This window comes from Populus alba, chromosome 14, assembly GCF_005239225.2.
Source record: "Populus alba chromosome 14, ASM523922v2, whole genome shotgun sequence".
In the NCBI taxonomy this organism is placed as follows: domain Eukaryota; kingdom Viridiplantae; phylum Streptophyta; class Magnoliopsida; order Malpighiales; family Salicaceae; genus Populus; species Populus alba.
The window spans coordinates 6,473,312-6,490,620 of NC_133297.1; the positions used below are offsets into that span (position 1 = coordinate 6,473,312).

Here is a 17,309-nt window from a genome sequence, read left to right on the forward strand (position 1 = left end):
ATAAAGAGATGGTATGAATGTAATTTTCTAAAGTTTTTAGGTCATTATTGATTCTCGGATGAGGTTTCGAATCAGGTAGATACCATGCCCGAAACTTTTAACTTCTAAATTTTACCCAACTCCATGCCATCCATTGATTTTTCACCAATTTAAATCATTCTAAAATCAGATCCGGAGTAAAATTGACAGCCGCATCCGGAAGAGTGAGGAGATAGATATCCAAGTATCCAACAATCAATTGGGCCAAAGACAGGAACCTCGCTAACCGTCCGTCAGTGCTGTACGAGGCAGCGGTTGGTTGTAGTAGGGTCAAAATCAAACAGCAAGACAGGGATCAATGAAACATAATTAAGAAAACTGGGAATCTAAGCACTAAACAGAGTAGATTCTTGCAAAGCCAGCTCTAAAAGGGAAATGGGTTTGACTAGCAGGTACACAATCCAACAAGAGTAATCTCTTACACCTCTATCTGCACCAGCTGTATTATATGATGTTGTTTTGTAATCTAAACCTACCAATCAAAAGTAGCAACTCTGAATTTCGCAACTCCTGATACACTCACAGCAAACAATATTTTGTTTTATTCTACGTATTTAACCCCCCCCTTAAAAAAAATGTTTTTCTTTCTAAGTGGGTTTGTGTATTTTTGTTTTTTTTCTTTATATTGTTGTTTTGATTACTGATTCTTCAACAAGAAAGTTTAATTCTTTACAAAATAAACTGATTATCTTCTAAATCCCAGTTGGATTTTCCTCAAAATCTAAGTTCCCCAAATTCATTGATGTGCCTGTCTCATTTGAGTCATGTTTCTTGATGAATATATTATCATGCTTGAATCATAGGCCTCTATGTCAATCCTCTGTGGCGTTCCAATCCTTGAATGCGTGTACTGCCTTGGCTGTGCTCGTTGGCTATGGAAAAAATGCCTATACTCTGCTGGTCATGAAAGTGAGAACTGGGGCTTAGCCACAGCTGAAGAATTTGCGCCTGTGCCTCGCCTTTGTCGCCTAATCCTATCTGTCTATGAAGATGATCTTCGCAACCCACTTTGGGCGCCGCCGGGAGGCTATGGTATCAACCCTGACTGGGTAGTTGTAAAGAGAACTTATGAAGATACAGGGGGGTGTGCTGCTCCTTACATGATTTACCTTGATCATGATAATGCTGATGTAGTGTTGGCCATTAGGGGGCTTAATTTGGCGAAGGAAAGTGACTATGCAGTTTTACTTGATAATAAATTGGGGCAGACCAAGTTTGATGGTGGTTATGTGCATAATGGGCTATTGAAAGCAGCAAAGTGGGTTTTTGATACAGAGTGTGAGCTTTTGAGGGATTTGGTTGAGATGAATCCAGATTATAGGTTGACATTTGCTGGACATTCATTAGGTGCAGGGATAGTGTCGCTGATAGTAATGTACGCTGTCCAAAATCCGGATAGATTGGGGAACATTGAGAGGAAGAGGATCAGATGCTTTGCCATGGCTCCTGCTAGGTGTGTGTCACTGAATTTGGCTGTGAGATATGCTGATGTTATCAATTCTATCGTGCTTCAGGTAGGACTTGCCTGTGCTGTCAGCTGTGTTTGAAATTACAGTAACAAAGTTGATTAAATTTTGGTCAAAATGGATTACGGTAAAGTTTAAAATTTGAATTTTTTGGTGCATCGGTCAATTGGAAACACCCACAAATATGATGATGAGTGGTCTTAATAAGAACGGTGGTTGCAGCATTTTTTGGTTATACTAAAATGAATAAAATTTGTTCAAAGTGGCCACGGAAGCATTTTTCAATTTATACATTTTGAGAAATAGAAACCCTGCTGTTTAGAAATATCAATTATGTGATACAGTGATTGGCATTTTAATTTGCCTGTTTTCTTACAATTGTTACCTGCTGCCGAGCTCCAGATTTGATGAAACAAGCAAAGAGCTTGATACCTTAGACTTCTAGCATTTCAATTTCTCTTTCAATGTGACAAGGAATATTAGTATGTGCTCTGTTCTAATATGAGTTACTGAATGAACCAGGATGATTTCTTACCTCGGACGACCACTGTTCTGGAAGATGTTTTCAAATCGATTTTCTGGTAAAAGATTTATGTCTTATTTACCTTTTCATTACTAGCTGTATATTTTTTTCTTTTATTGCATCTGGTAATGTGGCATATATAAGGTGTTGAGATTTAAGGCCCTTTTTTTAAAAAGAATATATTCAAATGAGTCAATATTGTACTCACAGAGAGAGAGATCGCAATCGCATAAAGAAACTTAAAGAGGTTTTTCCATTTGGTTAGGTGAGGAAACTCAGATAGTCATTGATGGACTCTTATGCTTGCATATTTGGTCCGTGTTATAATGAGCACATATCTAATGGAGTTCGTTTAGACAAGATATTAACTAAACTGAGTTTCTGTACTTTGGACAGCTTGCCTTGTCTGCTATGTCTAATGTGCTTGAAGGATACTTGCACTCTTGAGGAGAAGATGCTCAAGGATCCAACGCGGCTATATGCACCAGGACGTCTATACCATATTGTTGAGAGAAAGCCCTTCAGGTAAATTCAGCTGTATTTTTTGTGCAATTTTACTTGTACCTAATGAAGCAGCTTGCCATGAGTTTTTATGCCCTCTGCTTATGGAAATTCTTGATGATTTGGGGATATAAAGAAGGTATCACCTGCTGGGAAATAAGAGGAATGGTGAGGGGAAGAGCGAAAATAGAAATAGTGAGTCTTATTGAAGGTACAAGGAAAGTATTGTAGGCATCCTGAATCAAAGAGCAACTGATAATTATCATTGAATATTCTAAGACCCCAAAGAGTTGTCAATTGTCGCACGGTGTGCCATGCCAGCTCCTTTCGATTTTGATTTGCTGGAGGTTTATTTAGAAATTTTATGTGCTTCAGAATTATTGATTACCATCTTATCGTAATCAGAGTACCTTTACACTTGGTTTCAGGATAGGAAGATTTCCACCAGTTGTCAGAACAGCAGTCCCTGTGGATGGGCGCTTTGAGCACCTAGTTCTCTCATGCAATGCGACTTCTGATCATGCCATTATCTGGTTGGAGAGGGAATCTCAAAGGGCTCTTGATGTAAGTCTAGCTTCTTTCTTGGCATGCAGTAAGACTTGGTGGTTCTGGGTTTGGGCCAAGGCTGAGACAGCTTTTAAATAACTGATCTAGTTTGTCTCATCAATCAGATTTTTAGAGCTTGCTTGTCCAGCTTCTCAAAGAGGAAAAAAATGAAAGAAAACCTTGGTTTATCCAGTCGAGGGAGGGTAGTCAGCTTTTTCACAACTCCTGGGTAGCTCGAAATAGGAGCTCCTGGAATGTTTGTTGAGGCCAGTTTGTGGCAGGTTTCTTATAAAATCCCGTGACCTGTCATCCCCGTAACTCCACTTTAAATGATAAAGGCAGTGTCAGTCAAGTGGTGTATATTTGCTTGGTTAAATTAGATGCTTGAAGATTGAGAATTAACTTTTACACTTACAACATATCTGAAACACTATCTCCCTTGTCAGTTGATGCTGGAGAAAGATCGGATCATGGAAATTCCAGCACAACAGCGGATGCAGCGGCAGGAGTCTCTTGCACGTGAGCACAATGAAGAGTATGAGGCGGCACTTCGGAGAGCTGTTGCTTTGGAAATCCCACAGGCAGCCTACTCACCTTCGTATGGAACATTTGCCGAAGTGGAAAAGGGGGAGGGTTCTGGCAGCTCAAGTGGGGCACGTTCATCATTGTTGTCATTTAAGAGAATGAAGGAACGCTGGGACATCTTTATAGAGCGTCTTTTTGATGTGGATGAATCTGGTCGAATGGTGTTCAAGAAGTCTTCCACATAGGCACTATTTTTTTTTCCCTTTTTTTTGTAAAATTACCTGCAAATATCATTCTTTCATTTATCAACCAAATAGGATCGATTTGCCTTGTGATGTTATTTTAATGGTCTGTAGAATTGTCAGCTTCACGCATGGATAAATCAGATTAAATAGGAGGGGAAAAATATAAAAGAAAGAGAGAGCAATTTTAAGAATATGTAACTCACCTTCAACTTCAAGCGTGGCCAGAGCATGACAAACAGTTTCTTCGAAGCTCCCTTGTAGGCAGTTTTTTCTACCTTGCCTTCGGTTTTTAGGAACTTAAGAAGAAATTGAAGGCCCAGTACAAAATCAGAAAGAAACAAATCAAAAGGGAAGGGAATAGGTCTTCAACTAATAATTTTAAATTTCTGCCTTGCACACGAGCCTTTGAAAAAAGTTTTCAGCTCGGTTAAAAAAACAAGCATTAAAGGAAGCTCAAATCTAGCGAACCTGACTGTTTCGAGTTTGTGATGTCATTTACAGAGGTGTTTAAACCATTTCAACACTATTACCCTGCATATTATATGAAAAAATACTACACTAATCTACATTATGGTAACCCCATCTATTATGTGGGGAAAAATAAATACTACTCCATCTGGATGCCCTTCCTCCTGCTAAACCTGGAGATCAAGAGCGGCATCCCCTGCCATGGAAATCAAACACATTCAGATCAAATTACAATGATCCATCAATCAGTACTATATATCATCAATAGCCAACTAATCGAATGGCTCACTATAGCTTTTATTTTGAATTTGATGCAACTTCATACAACTTCATTAAAATTTGTGCCCTTGAAGGACAAGTTATTTATCAACATCTAACAGATTCGGCTACAAAACCTTGCGTGAAAATGACGCTAGTTTTTTTGCTCTAATAGCCACTAAATGAGACAAACTATGACTTGTCTGTCCTTCACAGGGCACTGTTGGAAGAACCTTTTGAAGTAATCTCACTGTTTATGAAACAGAAGACCAGTGCAGATTACCTAAACCAGTGAAATTCATGTTAGAAGCACCAAATTTGTTATCCCTCTGATTCGGGCAAGCATTGCAGCATCCAGAACTTTTAGATAAAGAAATCTGTCTCCCTCTGTTTTCACCCTTTTCCCTTAGTTATTAGTTCCCAGCCCACCAAAAAGATGTTCACACTATGTAACTAGATCTTTTCTTTTTATCAGCATGGGTGATTGGATAAAAAATTATAGCATGGCAAAGACTTGAATTTAAAAAATAATTGCAGATTGCTCTAGTAGTTTACCATGCATTGTCTTAACAAAGCGTTCAAATTCCATGTAGGTTTGTCTCTCCATCAGAAGTGGGCTGAGCCTTGGGTAAGTAAAAGACAAAAAATGCCTTCCATCCGGATCACTTAATGGCTTTGCGTTATCCAGAATCTTGTTATACGTGACCCTGTCATAGCATGGAAGAGCGTTCTCGCCAGCAATTGGTATGCCAACATCCCATGCAGCATTCAGCACCTGAGATAGACAATTACAATGCTCATAGATAAACTTTCAACAAGGAACATGCACCCAGTGAACCTGAAGCTAGCATGATGTTTATCCAAAATTTTCATATAAGTGAAAAAATAGGTTTTTATAAAAAAGACCTATTTTCCCAAAAACGACAAACTTAATTCAGGAAATGTTGAAGCTCAACAGGAGGTTTCTTACTTGCCATACTAATCCCTCAGGATCTGCATGTGCCTCTGCAAAGTCCACTTGCTGGTCTACTGTCCACAATTCAGGACACGAGAAGTTTAAAACAGCCCCGTGCTTCTTTAGCATTGCAACAATTGCAGCATAGCCATCATGATTGCATGGGTTGTACAACCCAGCAGTTAATTCAGCAGCATGACTGGATGTCTTGTACCACCAATGAATACCTAGTAGCTGCTCGAAATTAAAATGTAGCAAACAGAGTGGATCAAGCATAACCATCAAATAACTTTCAGATGTAGTTTTCAAAAGTTCTAAAATGCATTTTGAAGCCAACATAAACAAATATCTTAAATCAACTTAATTTTAGGACCTAGGTAATTAACAGAGAAAGGAAAGAAACAAGCCTAGGTAGCAAACTTTAATAAAAAATCTTTGAAATTATAAGAAATTTCTGAAAAGCAGACTCACCTTCGCAGCAATTCGAGTGCCTTCAAAAGCTAACTTTGCCAAAGAAAGTACCCGATCACCATGATCAACTAAAATCCTAGCATACCAATTAAGGAAGAACCTGCCATAATACCCATCATATTCCCCTCCATCACAGAAGAAACCAGTTTCATGTGGCTGGGAATTATAGGAGCCAGCATTATCTGGTCCCCTAGCCCAGAATGGATGTCCCCTTGCTTCCGCTGTCTTCTTTAAGCTTTTCAGAAAATATTTATCATAACACTGCAAATAAAGTGCTTTTCTTAACCATGCTGGGACAATAAAAGATAAATTGGCAAGCACAGGTTGAGAAAATAAATGAATGAATCGAATACCCAGTTCACATAACATGAAGCAACCAATTTACCTAGAATAATAATTGTTTTCTTATTACCTAGTTATGAAATAAAAAAAAAGAAGATAAATGAGCCATACTGCAAACTAAATTTTCAAGATAACAGATTTCTTAAAATATAATAAACTCTGCCAAATATTCATGTCTAAACTCCACTTGTCCATAGTATCTTTGATAAGATGGGCATAGGAACCAGAAAAATCAAATTGTGTCCAGGCAAAATTGGGAAGTCACCACAAATTGACTCCTATTTATCAGGGGTTTTTTTTCCCTCATTTTGAAGAAGAGAGGCTGCCTGGTGTTAAAAAAAAAAAAAAGGGGTTACTGGAGCATACTGCCCTAGCAGTAACTCTCAAGGCCAGAAGCATTGTGATGGCAAATGTTGGAAGCTATTGGCAAGTTTGTGTGTATGGAAGCAATTTGTAAAGTTATAGCAAGCAAATTCGGATAACGAAAGCTTACATCACTAAAAAATATCACTGAAATAGTGAACTTAAAAAATTACCTCAAATTCACCAATGCCAGGATATCTCCAGCCATGCTTCACAGGACATGAAGGGTACCGTAGCTCCCCACAAGGACCGAGTCCAACTTCAACCATGGAGATGATACCATCCTCAAAGAATTCATCAAATTCTGCTCGGAAGCTTCTCATGTAGTCAAAGTACACCTACATTAGTTAACCATAGAGATAAAAACACCAAATTTACTAGCCTAAAAAAATAATCCGTTTCAAATACTCAATTTACATGAAAGCAACAAATCAAATGACCTATTTTCTGATCATTGCTGTTAGGAATACGCATAAAATCCAGTTTTGAATTTAGCATAATGTATATTCCAAATGTTAGCCATAACCAAAACAGCAACTTCAAAAACATTTTTTAATTGAATAAATTATTGTTGTGTTTAGCTTAAGTTGGTATTCTAAGAAAATTTAATGATTATTATAGAAGCAGACATTCATGTGGATATTTGCAAAGAGTGACAGAAAAGCTTCTGGGTGTTGACCATACACTGGCTTATAATTAAGGCCTAACAGCTACAGCAGGATGTACCTCAATAGCAGTACGACCTCTTAACACCCGTTCTTTGTCGATTCCCCATGAAAGACATTCCGGGTTGCGCCTTCCTTCTCTATCAGTGAAGAAGATGTCAGGATTACTGCGTCCAATTTCTGCCACCCAATTTGGCAGGGGAATACAAACATCATCACCAACATTGCCTCCACATTCATGAAATGACATCACAACCTGAGATAAAAAATTCAGTAAGACAATTGACTCTCATCAGAAGGAATTTTCAAAGGTATTGAGAAAAGCAACTACAGCGACCAGGAACTTGTTGCTATGGTATGTTTAGATGAAGATAGATTCATAACAAACAATTCAATAATTTTAGAATCTTAAAAGTAAAATCCACCCTGAGAAAACATCATCCCTTCTTGAAACATAATAAATCCTGTTCATAAATTTGGCTGTACTCAGAATTACTGTTTTTATTGTAACAATCAAGGAATAAAAAACTCATCGGCCAATATCAGCACCCAAGCTCTGGGGATTTGCAATCACAAACCTAAATGAATCGACCCTCTCCCTTCACAGACAGTAAGCCTCTGAAATGCATGACATCTACTTGACAACCCCTTCATTAGTGCACTGCTTCTTGACAATTTCAACAACTTCAGATCTTCTTCTAAGTTCCCCAGCCATCACCCATTAATTAGCCCAAAGAAATCCTTCTATTGTTCAATGATTGGCTCCTATCAGGATCATCATGGTAGGTCCTTGATCTTTGAACAATCTTGCAGTTATGTTCCATCAACATGCTTAGTTGCACATGCTCATGTCATTGACATTATGATCAACAGCAACAACTTGCTCGGTTTCCAAACACTCAGAAAATATTGGATCTCATAACATTGCAGAATTCAGGGCACTGTACCCATGCCACCAACATCCACATGTATGGATATGATCATAAACAATCTATGAAGTGGTGTACCAGAGAAAGGGGGTTGCTAAGAAAAGCCAACAATTAGTATTAATTCTATGCCCAGAATGCAAGAGAGCATGAGCTACCATACAGGATAAGTTTCAAACAGCACTCACCTGTAACTTGAGCTTAAGTTCATGCACCATCTGGAAGAGCCTCTTGTAACCATTCCAGTTGTACTCTTGAGGAGTGTGAGCCTCTACTATGCCCCACCAGCAGTCAACCATAACACCATCAACATTGGCAGATTTCAATACCTTGAGCTGCTTCAGTAGGCCATCTGGATCAACCAGCTCGCACTTCATATTTATGGCACCCAACTGACACCAACAAATCATGGAACAAAAATGAATTTGATTATAACTTACATAGATCTCACACTTGGCACTTGGGTTAGATTGAGAAACAATATATCAAAGAAAATACAGTATCTTTCACAAAAAGGCTGAACTCAGAACGGAAATAATAATAATAAAAAAAAAAGTATAGGACACACCATCTCTAAAATTAACTGCTCAAAAAGTAGGATTAAACTAACTCACTGGTAGCATAACATAAACTGGTATGAATGGACTGCCAGCAAAATCCTGCTCTGGTAGCTTTGGAATTGGAGGTATGTCAACAATCTAAAAAAAAGAAAGGGAGGTTAAAAAACGTGTGACATTAAACACTAAATCTAGAAGAACCAAACTTTGTTAGAAAATTAACTGGTACTCTACATTCTTTGACTAAAAACAAGTTCTACATATGTGCAATACTGTGCTCCACATTGCTAATCAAAGAGCCGGTTAGCTTATCAGCTTATTTATGTCTAATGTGTAATGTACAAGACAAACATGGAGTAAACAAGCAACCATGCATTTTTTTTCAGTGTTTGAAGTGTCAATTGTGAGGTTACAAACATTAAAATTGAGAACAACATTTATTAGAATATCCATAGATTAATATTGCAGCACATATAGTGTACAAAAGAATTCCATAGTACCTGCTTGTCATTTATAGTGTTCATGGAGCCACCATCACGAGGACCACTCTCTGTTTGTTCTCTTCCTTCTCCCACCATTCCTGGGGTTTGTGACTGAGTGCTTGCAGATAGATCATAAGGTGAGGGGTTGGGTATAAAAACACCTTTCATACAGCATGAATTGTACTCAACCGAGGTCTGATGACCAGGAGAGACTCCTCCGAGGGAACCAGGTGGAGTCAGTTGAGACACCAGATGTGAAGACGATGATGTTATGGCAGCAGAAGGGCCACCTGCAGGCCTTGAGCCCTGCAAAAGGTTAAGAAGATAACAACTCCCTCTAGATTTTACTAAGACAATTAAGGAACGTGCAAGAGGTACCCTGATCAACCATAACTCTTCAAACCCGTGGGTAATAACAATTTAGTGTGCATTCTACCAGTTATCACTAACATTTAAATAACGAATCAAATGAATTCAGCAAACAAAGCCTTTGTACTTGAGAGATTAGTACCTGAGATCTTGAAGGAAAGATGGTTCCATCTGGAAGAACAACCCAGCCAGCTTCCCTCGCCAAAGCAGCAATTACATCATTTATATCAGCTCTAACCCTAAGATTGTAATTACCATGCCTCCTTAATCCTGCCAAGATCCTTGCTGTGATTGCCCTCCGATGCCGCTCTCTTAGCTTTGTCCTCTCCTTTTCTTCTAGCGGCTTTGACCTTCGAGCTCCTACCCCTGGAGAGCTAACATGTTCTTGAAATTGCTGGTGATGTTGAAACTGATTATTACTGCTATTTGATGTCATCCCTCCGTCCATTCCTACCATCATTTGTGCAGCAATATGCTTCCCTCTATTGTCATCATCTTCCTCTTTAAAGTCCATGTCCATTTCTTCATCATCATCTTCTTCACTTGTCCTATTAATTTTTGAATATCTGTTGCCATACTCTCTCTCTCTCTTCCACAATCAAATGTCTTAAAGCTACTAAGACTTGGTCGTCCAATGCTTCTAAGACAACACAGGCCATCATTTCCACTCAATTATCCGGATACCTCAAAAGTTACCGTTCTTTTTAATAATTTAGACTGTAAACTGGGAAAAAAGAGAGCATGTGATAGCCTCTTTCTCGACTTCCCTGGCAACAATGAAAAACCGTTAAGAGCTAAACAATTATACCAAGAAAAAGTAAATAAGAGGTAAAAATAAAAGACAAATACAGAAAAAGAATGCTCTCCTTTTCAGTTTAAGCCGTCAAAATGAAACTTTTATAGTGTTTTAAACCGCTTACAAGTCAAAAGGACAAATGCCTCCGCTACATTATCATTGCCACTACATTTGGCATCAAAATGTCAGCTTTCTCATTTTATTTCTTCAATTGTTTTTTTTTTTTGACAGATTTTTATTTCTGAAGTAAAAGAAACAATAAAATTAAAAAACCAAAAAATCAAAAAATTAATTTCTTCTCTTTTCCTACCTTTTCCTTGGCAACCAAACAAGAAGTAAAGGCTAGCTGTCTCACTATAAACCAACTACAGAACTTCAATTAAAATAAACACTTTTGAACCATTAATAAACAAAACAAACTCAATTAATCACCTTCTTATAACAGTTTTCCACTCGTTTCACTCGTAAGATTCACACAAGAACTTCACCTTTCGCATACTAACACTTCAGATTCCCCTCTATTTCTCCATTTCCAACTCAAATTTCACTCTTCCAGCTTTTACGTAAACAAATTCACAAACTTTCTCACCTTATATCTTCGTCATAACAACAGATACATCTGCCTCTCTCAAAACCCTAACTTCGCCGACCACCGGAGAATCTCCGGTGTCGTTCATGGCCACTCTCCAAAGCCTAATTGAACAAAGAATTCCACGAGAAGGCGAGATATTCGAGGTTTTCCCGGCGAGTAGAGGTGAGCGTGTGAGAAAGAGTAAGGAGGGCGTGTGGAAATGTGTGTTTGCGTGCGAGGTTAGGGATTCGCGCGTGTGGAGGGGCTCGAGCGTGTTTCTTGTGTGTGTGTGTGTGTGTGTTGGTATGACACGGATGGGGCGTGTGTAGTTATGCCAGAGAGATGGAGGGTAAAGTAACACGTATAGCACGTGCTGAAAGCTGAATGAGCTAGACCGGACACGAGATGTTAGTGCGTCCTTAAAGGCCCAATCACGTGACCTACATTAGCGGTAAACGGCTACAAACCGCTTGTGTTTGTCTCACATCATAGTTTTCAAACCTCACTTGACAAATTAATTTGAAATTCAATTAATTTAAAATTAAAATTGTATTAGGTTAAAAAAAAATTAACTCAGTAGATTAACTCAGCTGACTCAGCAAAACCTGATTAAAAACCATGTTACAACCTGTTGATTTTTATTTTTTTTATTAAAATGATATTGTTTTAAGTTTTTTAAAAAACAAAAATTAACTCGAACGATCCGATTACCTGATCAAAACTAAAAACCTAAACCAGCTACCGAATCAGGTTTAAATGCTATGCTTGAATTGTTCATATACAAATGGTCTTAAATGATATTATTGGCAACGGGATAATACCATTAAAGCTTTCTTTTTTTTTAACGGTTTAAAAAAAATAATTTTTTATATTTTTTTATATTTTAATGTTAGATATCAAAAATAAATTTTAAAAAATAAAATGTTTTTAATATAATATATTAAAAAAAAAAACTATTATCACATAAAACAACCACTGTATACATCTGCATGGATACCGTCTTCTGCCAATGAAATCAGTTTGATGATTCTCTGTGAGCCGAAAGTAGAAACATAGCAAAGACCCTCAAGGAACATGGACTACCTTCAAAACTAACTGATAAAAGGATGAGCTTGTTCGGACACATAGATGCTTCGGTGTGAAAACGAGGATGCTTGGAACAATTAATAATCTATATCGAACTGCACTATTATACATACTACATTGTATGTTATGGACATAGGACAAACACGTAAAAAGTATAATCTATCGAGGTGTGACAACACTCCTAGGCGCAACTTAACCCATCCATCTCCTCTGCTATAGTGTAATTTCTGTTCATATTGCATTTGAATCTGAAACTGCTTCTCCTGAAATTGGATGGAAGACGAATCAAAATCATCTATGTCTGATAAAAGGTGCATTTGTACACTATATATGCATGATTAACAATGGAAATCACTGTACCCTCAAGTCTTTCCTATAATTTACAACTTCAAACAATTTTATATTTAAATAGAAAATAAATACCAACAATGCACTGGCCAATTCTTTGTTTACATGACCTTATCGGTTTGGCTGGTATGAAGGAAACGGAAACAAAGAAATGTGGTCAACTGAGGGCTAATGCAGAGACGAAGTTTAGAGGAGTGCCCATCAACCACATACAGACAAACATGAATGTTCAAGTAAAACTTCCTATGGACAAGTAGTTATTGGACCATGACAATCATTAGAAGAGGTGAAAGTTTAATTATCTAGCCAAGCATAAAATTATAGATGAGCTTCCCATTGGCTTCAAGACTAAATATCATATATCATGCATGCTAACAAACTGTTCTTATCATCATTATACTAGATATCCAAGACAACTGAAAATCTGGGGAAAAAAAAAGGAACCAAAAGGAATTGGAACCGAAAGAAAATGTGATGGACTCGGAAGGAGAAAAATGAAGCTCTACCATACCATGCATTCTCTTCACAAATCGTTCGAACTCTTGAAAGTTGTGTCTCTCCATGAGAACAGGGCTAAGCCTGAGATAGGTAAAAACAGATAAATGTCTCCCATCCGGATTATGCAGAGGCTTGGCATTTTCTAATATCTTGTTATAACCTTCTCTGTCGTAGCAAGGAAGAGCATTCTCACTGGCAAGTGGGATACAAGCATCCCATGCAGCATTCAGCACCTGGAAATTGAAAAGATGATATAAATCTAAATATGACAGGATATATGGTAAATTTAGCACCATCTGCCCTCCACAGCCAACTGAACATACACATCCCTTCACCCTCACAACATATATTTTAATACCCTAATTGAAACATCATATGCTAGGAGATAAAACAGCAGATATGTCTTTGCTTACCTGCCAAACTAATCCCTCAGGATCTGCGAGTGCCTCTGGAAAGCCCTCATACTGGTCCACTGTGCGCATTTCAAAACATGTGAAATTGAGAGCAACCCCATGTTTCCTCAACATTGCTGCAATTGGAGCGTAGCCATCACGATTTGAAGAGTTGTAGAATCCAGCAGTCAATTCAGCAGCATGACTAGCTGTTTTGTACCACCAATGAATTCCTGATAGCTGCTTGGCAGCCGTCAATATAGCAAAAACATATCAGTATAAAAATTATAGAACATGTTAATTGGATTTATCTATCATTCCAAGAAATGAAAACTTGTTTATCCAGAGAAGAACAAGATTCCATGCAATGGTAACTCACCTTTGCAGAAATGCCAGTGCCTTCAAAGGCTAAATTAGCCAGATCAAGAACACGATCTCCGTGATCAATCAAAACTTGAGAGTACCAATTGAGGAAGAATCTTCCATAGTAACTATCATAGTCTCCTCCATCACGGAAAAACCCAATCTCATGCGGTGCAGAGTTGTAAGAACCTGCATTCTCTGGACCTCTTCCCCAAAACGAGTGCCCCCTCACCTCTGCTGCTTTGCTCAGACTCTTCATCAGGTACTTATCATAGCACTGAAATGAAACATCCTGGGTCATTTTGTGGAAAAACACCATAATTTAATAAGGTTGACTATGAAAAGGTGATAGAGGGACAAGATCAAACTATGGAATGCATAACAGGACAGTGAATTTTATTCCATAATGATTACCAAGCCTCTCTACAATAAGAGAAGCCAACTAGGGGGTGTTTGGCATTGAGTTTCGACCTGCTTTTCATCAAATTTTGATTTTTTTTGCTTCAACTTTTTTTTTTAGTGTTTATGGATTGTTTTAATGTGCTGATGTCAAAAATAAATTTTAAAAAATAAAAAAAAATTATTTTGATTTATTTTCAAGCGAAAAGCACTTTAAAAAACAACCATTACCACAATCTTAAACACCCTTTTATTTATCAGTAATTCAAATACACCTCAATTTCACAGCCATCAGGATAAGGTACCCCTAAGGGATATGCCTTCTTCAAGCTGAAGGTCAAGTTATTAACCCATTACCAAAACATACCTGGAATTCACCAATGCCAGGATATGTCCAACCATGTTTTGCAGGATATGAGGGATACCTTAGCTCCCCACATGGACCTAGTCCAATTTCAATCTCAGAGATGATTCCATCCTGAAAGAACTCATCAAACTCCACCCTAAAGCTCCTCATATAATCAAAGTAAACCTGCATTATTTTTATCAACAGTAGAAACTTCAACTTTAAGATATAAAATTAAATTTCTAGCTAAGGGCACATGGACAAAAGCACTTATTAGTCGCAGAGGTTTAATCTGAATCTTTGATAATGTGATCTTACAAACCTCGGCCACAGATAAAACAAATACTGGGTGGGACTTTTGCATAACATGAATACTGCTGGATGAAAAGAGATTGTGTCCAAACAAGCATTCTGTTTCGAAACACAAACATACATTTAACATAATAAATTTAGCTACACATTTTAGAGTAGTTCATGTTTCAATACATTTTCAGAGAACATCAAATTAAACAGGAAAGAACAGAAAATGTATTTGTTGTATTTCAACTTATATGTGGCCTGGATGAGATAAAAAGAAATAAAAAATTATATCACATTACAAGCATGACTTATTAATTCAATACCTCAACAGCTGTCCGACGTTTTAAAACTCGCTCCTTATCAATTCCCCAAGTGAGGCATTCAGTATTGCGCCTTTCTTCTCTGTCTGTGAAATATATGTCAGGATTGGTTTCACCAATTTCTGTCACCCATTGCGGGAGTGGAATATGGACATCATCACCAACATTGCCTCCGCATTCATGAAATGACATAACAACCTGAGCTCATATTAGAGTAAAGAAATAGTAGCATAATCAGCATAGAATTTTTTTGAATTACTATAACACCAAACATTCCATTTGGAAAATTATGCTAGTTTTAGGTCGATGCCAAGCTTAGAAAATCTTTCTCCAAAAATGACACAAGACCAACACACATACTATTATATGGATATACATGTTGAATGTTAAAGTTTGTTTCCATTGAGAACTTGCAGATGTTGGCTTGAAGGGTATTAAAGCATGTATTATAGATACAATTAACCTTGTACGTGTACTGATAATGAGCACTTTTGGGGTTGGAAGGTAGAGAGAGGTGAAACATAACAGATTGGAGTTTAAGATGTGAGTCGCCATATAGGCTTTAGGTTCTTTCCCAAATAACTCATTTTTTACCATCAGAATCTGTGATCTTGATTCATAGCTTATGACAGACCAATCATAGCAAAACAGAATATATATCTATACATATATATACACTCACCTGCAACTTAAGCTTAAGATCACGCACCATCTGAAAGAGCCTCCTGTAACCACTCCATTTATACACCTGCGGAGCATGAGCCTCCACTATCCCCCACCAACAATCAATCATAACACCATCAACATTTGCTGATTTCAAGATCCTCAGCTGGTTCAGTAGATCTTCAGGATCAACCAACTCACAATTCATGTCAATGACACTTAGCTGCCATTTCCCACGTCATTAAACACAACAAATAAACTCGTAGAAAAACGAAATACCTTAAACTTAAGAACTAAATCAAGAAATCAACAATCAAGAAATAACAGTGTCAAAACAATCACGCTTACCGGCAGCATCACATAAACAGGAACATAAGCAGTGCCAGTAAAATCCCGCTCCGGCACCTTCGGACGCACATCTCCAACCTAAGGAAAAATGCAGAGAAAAGGCCACCAACTACAGGTGAATGTAAATTGATTCGAAAGCCCATTGAACAACCTTACTCCATTACTAAACTAGTTGCACGTTATTTGATCCAAATTTAGTTACAACTGCTTCAAAAATTCAATAGCTCAAAAGAACAACCAACATAACCTCGTTCTACTATACACGTAATTATAAGTTTATTACCTGCTCATCATCAGTATTATCCAATGAATCATCAAGAAGAGAATGGTCTTCAATTTTCAGCCCTTTAGCTCTCGCCACCCCGAAATTTCTAAACCGAGAACCAATTGACACTGCATCACCTTTCACACGATGACACCGCAAATTGCACGTCACTGAGCTCCGAAATCCACTACACACTCGCATAGAAGAAACTAAAAATAATTGACTATTTGTTAATGACAAAGCCACACACGCATTAAAGGCCATCTTGATTTGAGCAACTGAATTAGAACTCGACTAGTGTGAATTGAAACTTCTTATGGAAGCCGATGACTTCGCTGAGAGTGTAGAAATGAGTGATTTTCGTTGAGATATTCAATACCGATAATTTCTCTTTACGTCTCCCTGACTAAAGTTTGTGAGATTTGAGTATAGATTTTCTCTTTTTATTCACTCAAATGGAGTAGTAAGTAACAGTTTTCTCGGGAACCAAAAGGAGGAAGTGGCGGGGAAAAGAACCCGTGACCTGTGGTTTACGACTTCACGGATCCAGACCCCAGAGATATGATTTTCTTTGAGCTTTAAAAATCAAGACTCCTTTTCTGCGCTTTTCGAGGTGAGTACGGCGCAGTATGGTAACGCCGTTCAAAAGGTGTTTTATAAAAAAAATTTCACTCTTTAATATTTTTAAATTATTTCGAAAAACTTAATTAAAAATAAATTTTTAAAAAATATATATATTAAAAAATTATTACGATCACAGTCACTAACGCTACACTACCTCCGATAATTTATGGCTGACACGTGTTGGATAATTATTGCGTGGCGATATTAGTCTGGGGTTCTGCTTGTAGATTCCGTACCTTTTCTGGACCGAGAAATGAGAAAATGTCGGCATGGGCCTACATGTAACTCT

General features: G+C 37.7%; 3 protein-coding genes across 4 annotated transcripts; 1 reads left to right on the forward strand and 2 right to left on the reverse strand.

Moving 5' to 3' along the window:
- The first annotated feature begins 290 nt into the window (after positions 1–290).
- LOC118041651 (uncharacterized) lies at positions 291–3,938 on the forward strand. Of its 2 annotated transcripts, none has more exons than XM_035049109.2 (6): positions 291–431; positions 843–1,553; positions 2,028–2,086; positions 2,425–2,553; positions 2,958–3,093; positions 3,522–3,938. In XM_035049109.2, the coding sequence occupies exons 2-6, from the start codon at positions 849–851 to the stop codon at positions 3,843–3,845; spliced, it is 1,353 nt and encodes a 450-aa protein (XP_034905000.1). In that variant the 5' UTR covers positions 291–431; positions 843–848; the 3' UTR covers positions 3,846–3,938. The 2 variants fall into 2 exon arrangements, with proteins under 2 accessions (XP_034905000.1, XP_034905001.1); XM_035049110.2 differs by lacking the exon at positions 3,522–3,938 and adding an exon at positions 3,201–3,341.
- LOC118041650 (beta-amylase 7-like) lies at positions 2,259–11,375 on the reverse strand. Its single transcript, XM_035049107.2, is given in 15 exon segments — positions 2,259–2,675; positions 2,940–3,398; positions 3,491–3,881; positions 4,049–4,509; positions 5,127–5,346; positions 5,542–5,760; positions 5,998–6,258; positions 6,876–7,040; positions 7,429–7,623; positions 8,482–8,685; positions 8,908–8,991; positions 9,351–9,638; positions 9,844–10,247; positions 10,250–10,468; positions 11,087–11,375. Coding segments are annotated over 11 exon segments (2,097 nt in total). The 5' UTR covers positions 10,278–10,468; positions 11,087–11,375; the 3' UTR covers positions 2,259–2,675; positions 2,940–3,398; positions 3,491–3,881; positions 4,049–4,480.
- A 633-nt stretch (positions 11,376–12,008) lies between these two features.
- LOC118041649 (beta-amylase 2, chloroplastic) lies at positions 12,009–17,038 on the reverse strand. Its single transcript, XM_035049106.2, has 9 exons — positions 16,415–17,038; positions 16,132–16,209; positions 15,803–16,006; positions 15,124–15,318; positions 14,522–14,686; positions 13,772–14,032; positions 13,414–13,632; positions 13,014–13,233; positions 12,009–12,417 (listed from the first exon to the last, which is right to left on the reverse strand). The coding sequence occupies exons 1-9, from the start codon at positions 16,658–16,660 to the stop codon at positions 12,386–12,388; spliced, it is 1,620 nt and encodes a 539-aa protein (XP_034904997.1). The 5' UTR covers positions 16,661–17,038; the 3' UTR covers positions 12,009–12,385.
- Positions 17,039–17,309: the final 271 nt, after the last annotated feature.

Excerpts from the sequence above, each read along its gene's own strand:
- LOC118041651 (XM_035049109.2), top strand. The coding sequence starts at position 849 with ATGTCAATCCTCTGTGGCGTTCCAATCCTTGAATGCGTGTACTGCCTT. Across the intron at positions 1,554-2,027 it reads TCAATTCTATCGTGCTTCAG|GATGATTTCTTACCTCGGAC; the intron begins GTAGGACTTGCC and ends TGAATGAACCAG. Across the intron at positions 3,094-3,521 it reads AATCTCAAAGGGCTCTTGAT|TTGATGCTGGAGAAAGATCG; the intron begins GTAAGTCTAGCT and ends CTCCCTTGTCAG.
- LOC118041649 (XM_035049106.2), bottom strand. The coding sequence starts at position 16,660 with ATGGCCTTTAATGCGTGTGTGGCTTTGTCATTAACAAATAGTCAATTA. Across the intron at positions 14,033-14,521 it reads CTGGCATTGGTGAATTCCAG|TGCTATGATAAGTACCTGAT; the intron begins GTATGTTTTGGT and ends GTTTCATTTCAG. Across the intron at positions 13,234-13,413 it reads CTGAGGGATTAGTTTGGCAG|GTGCTGAATGCTGCATGGGA; the intron begins GTAAGCAAAGAC and ends TTCAATTTCCAG.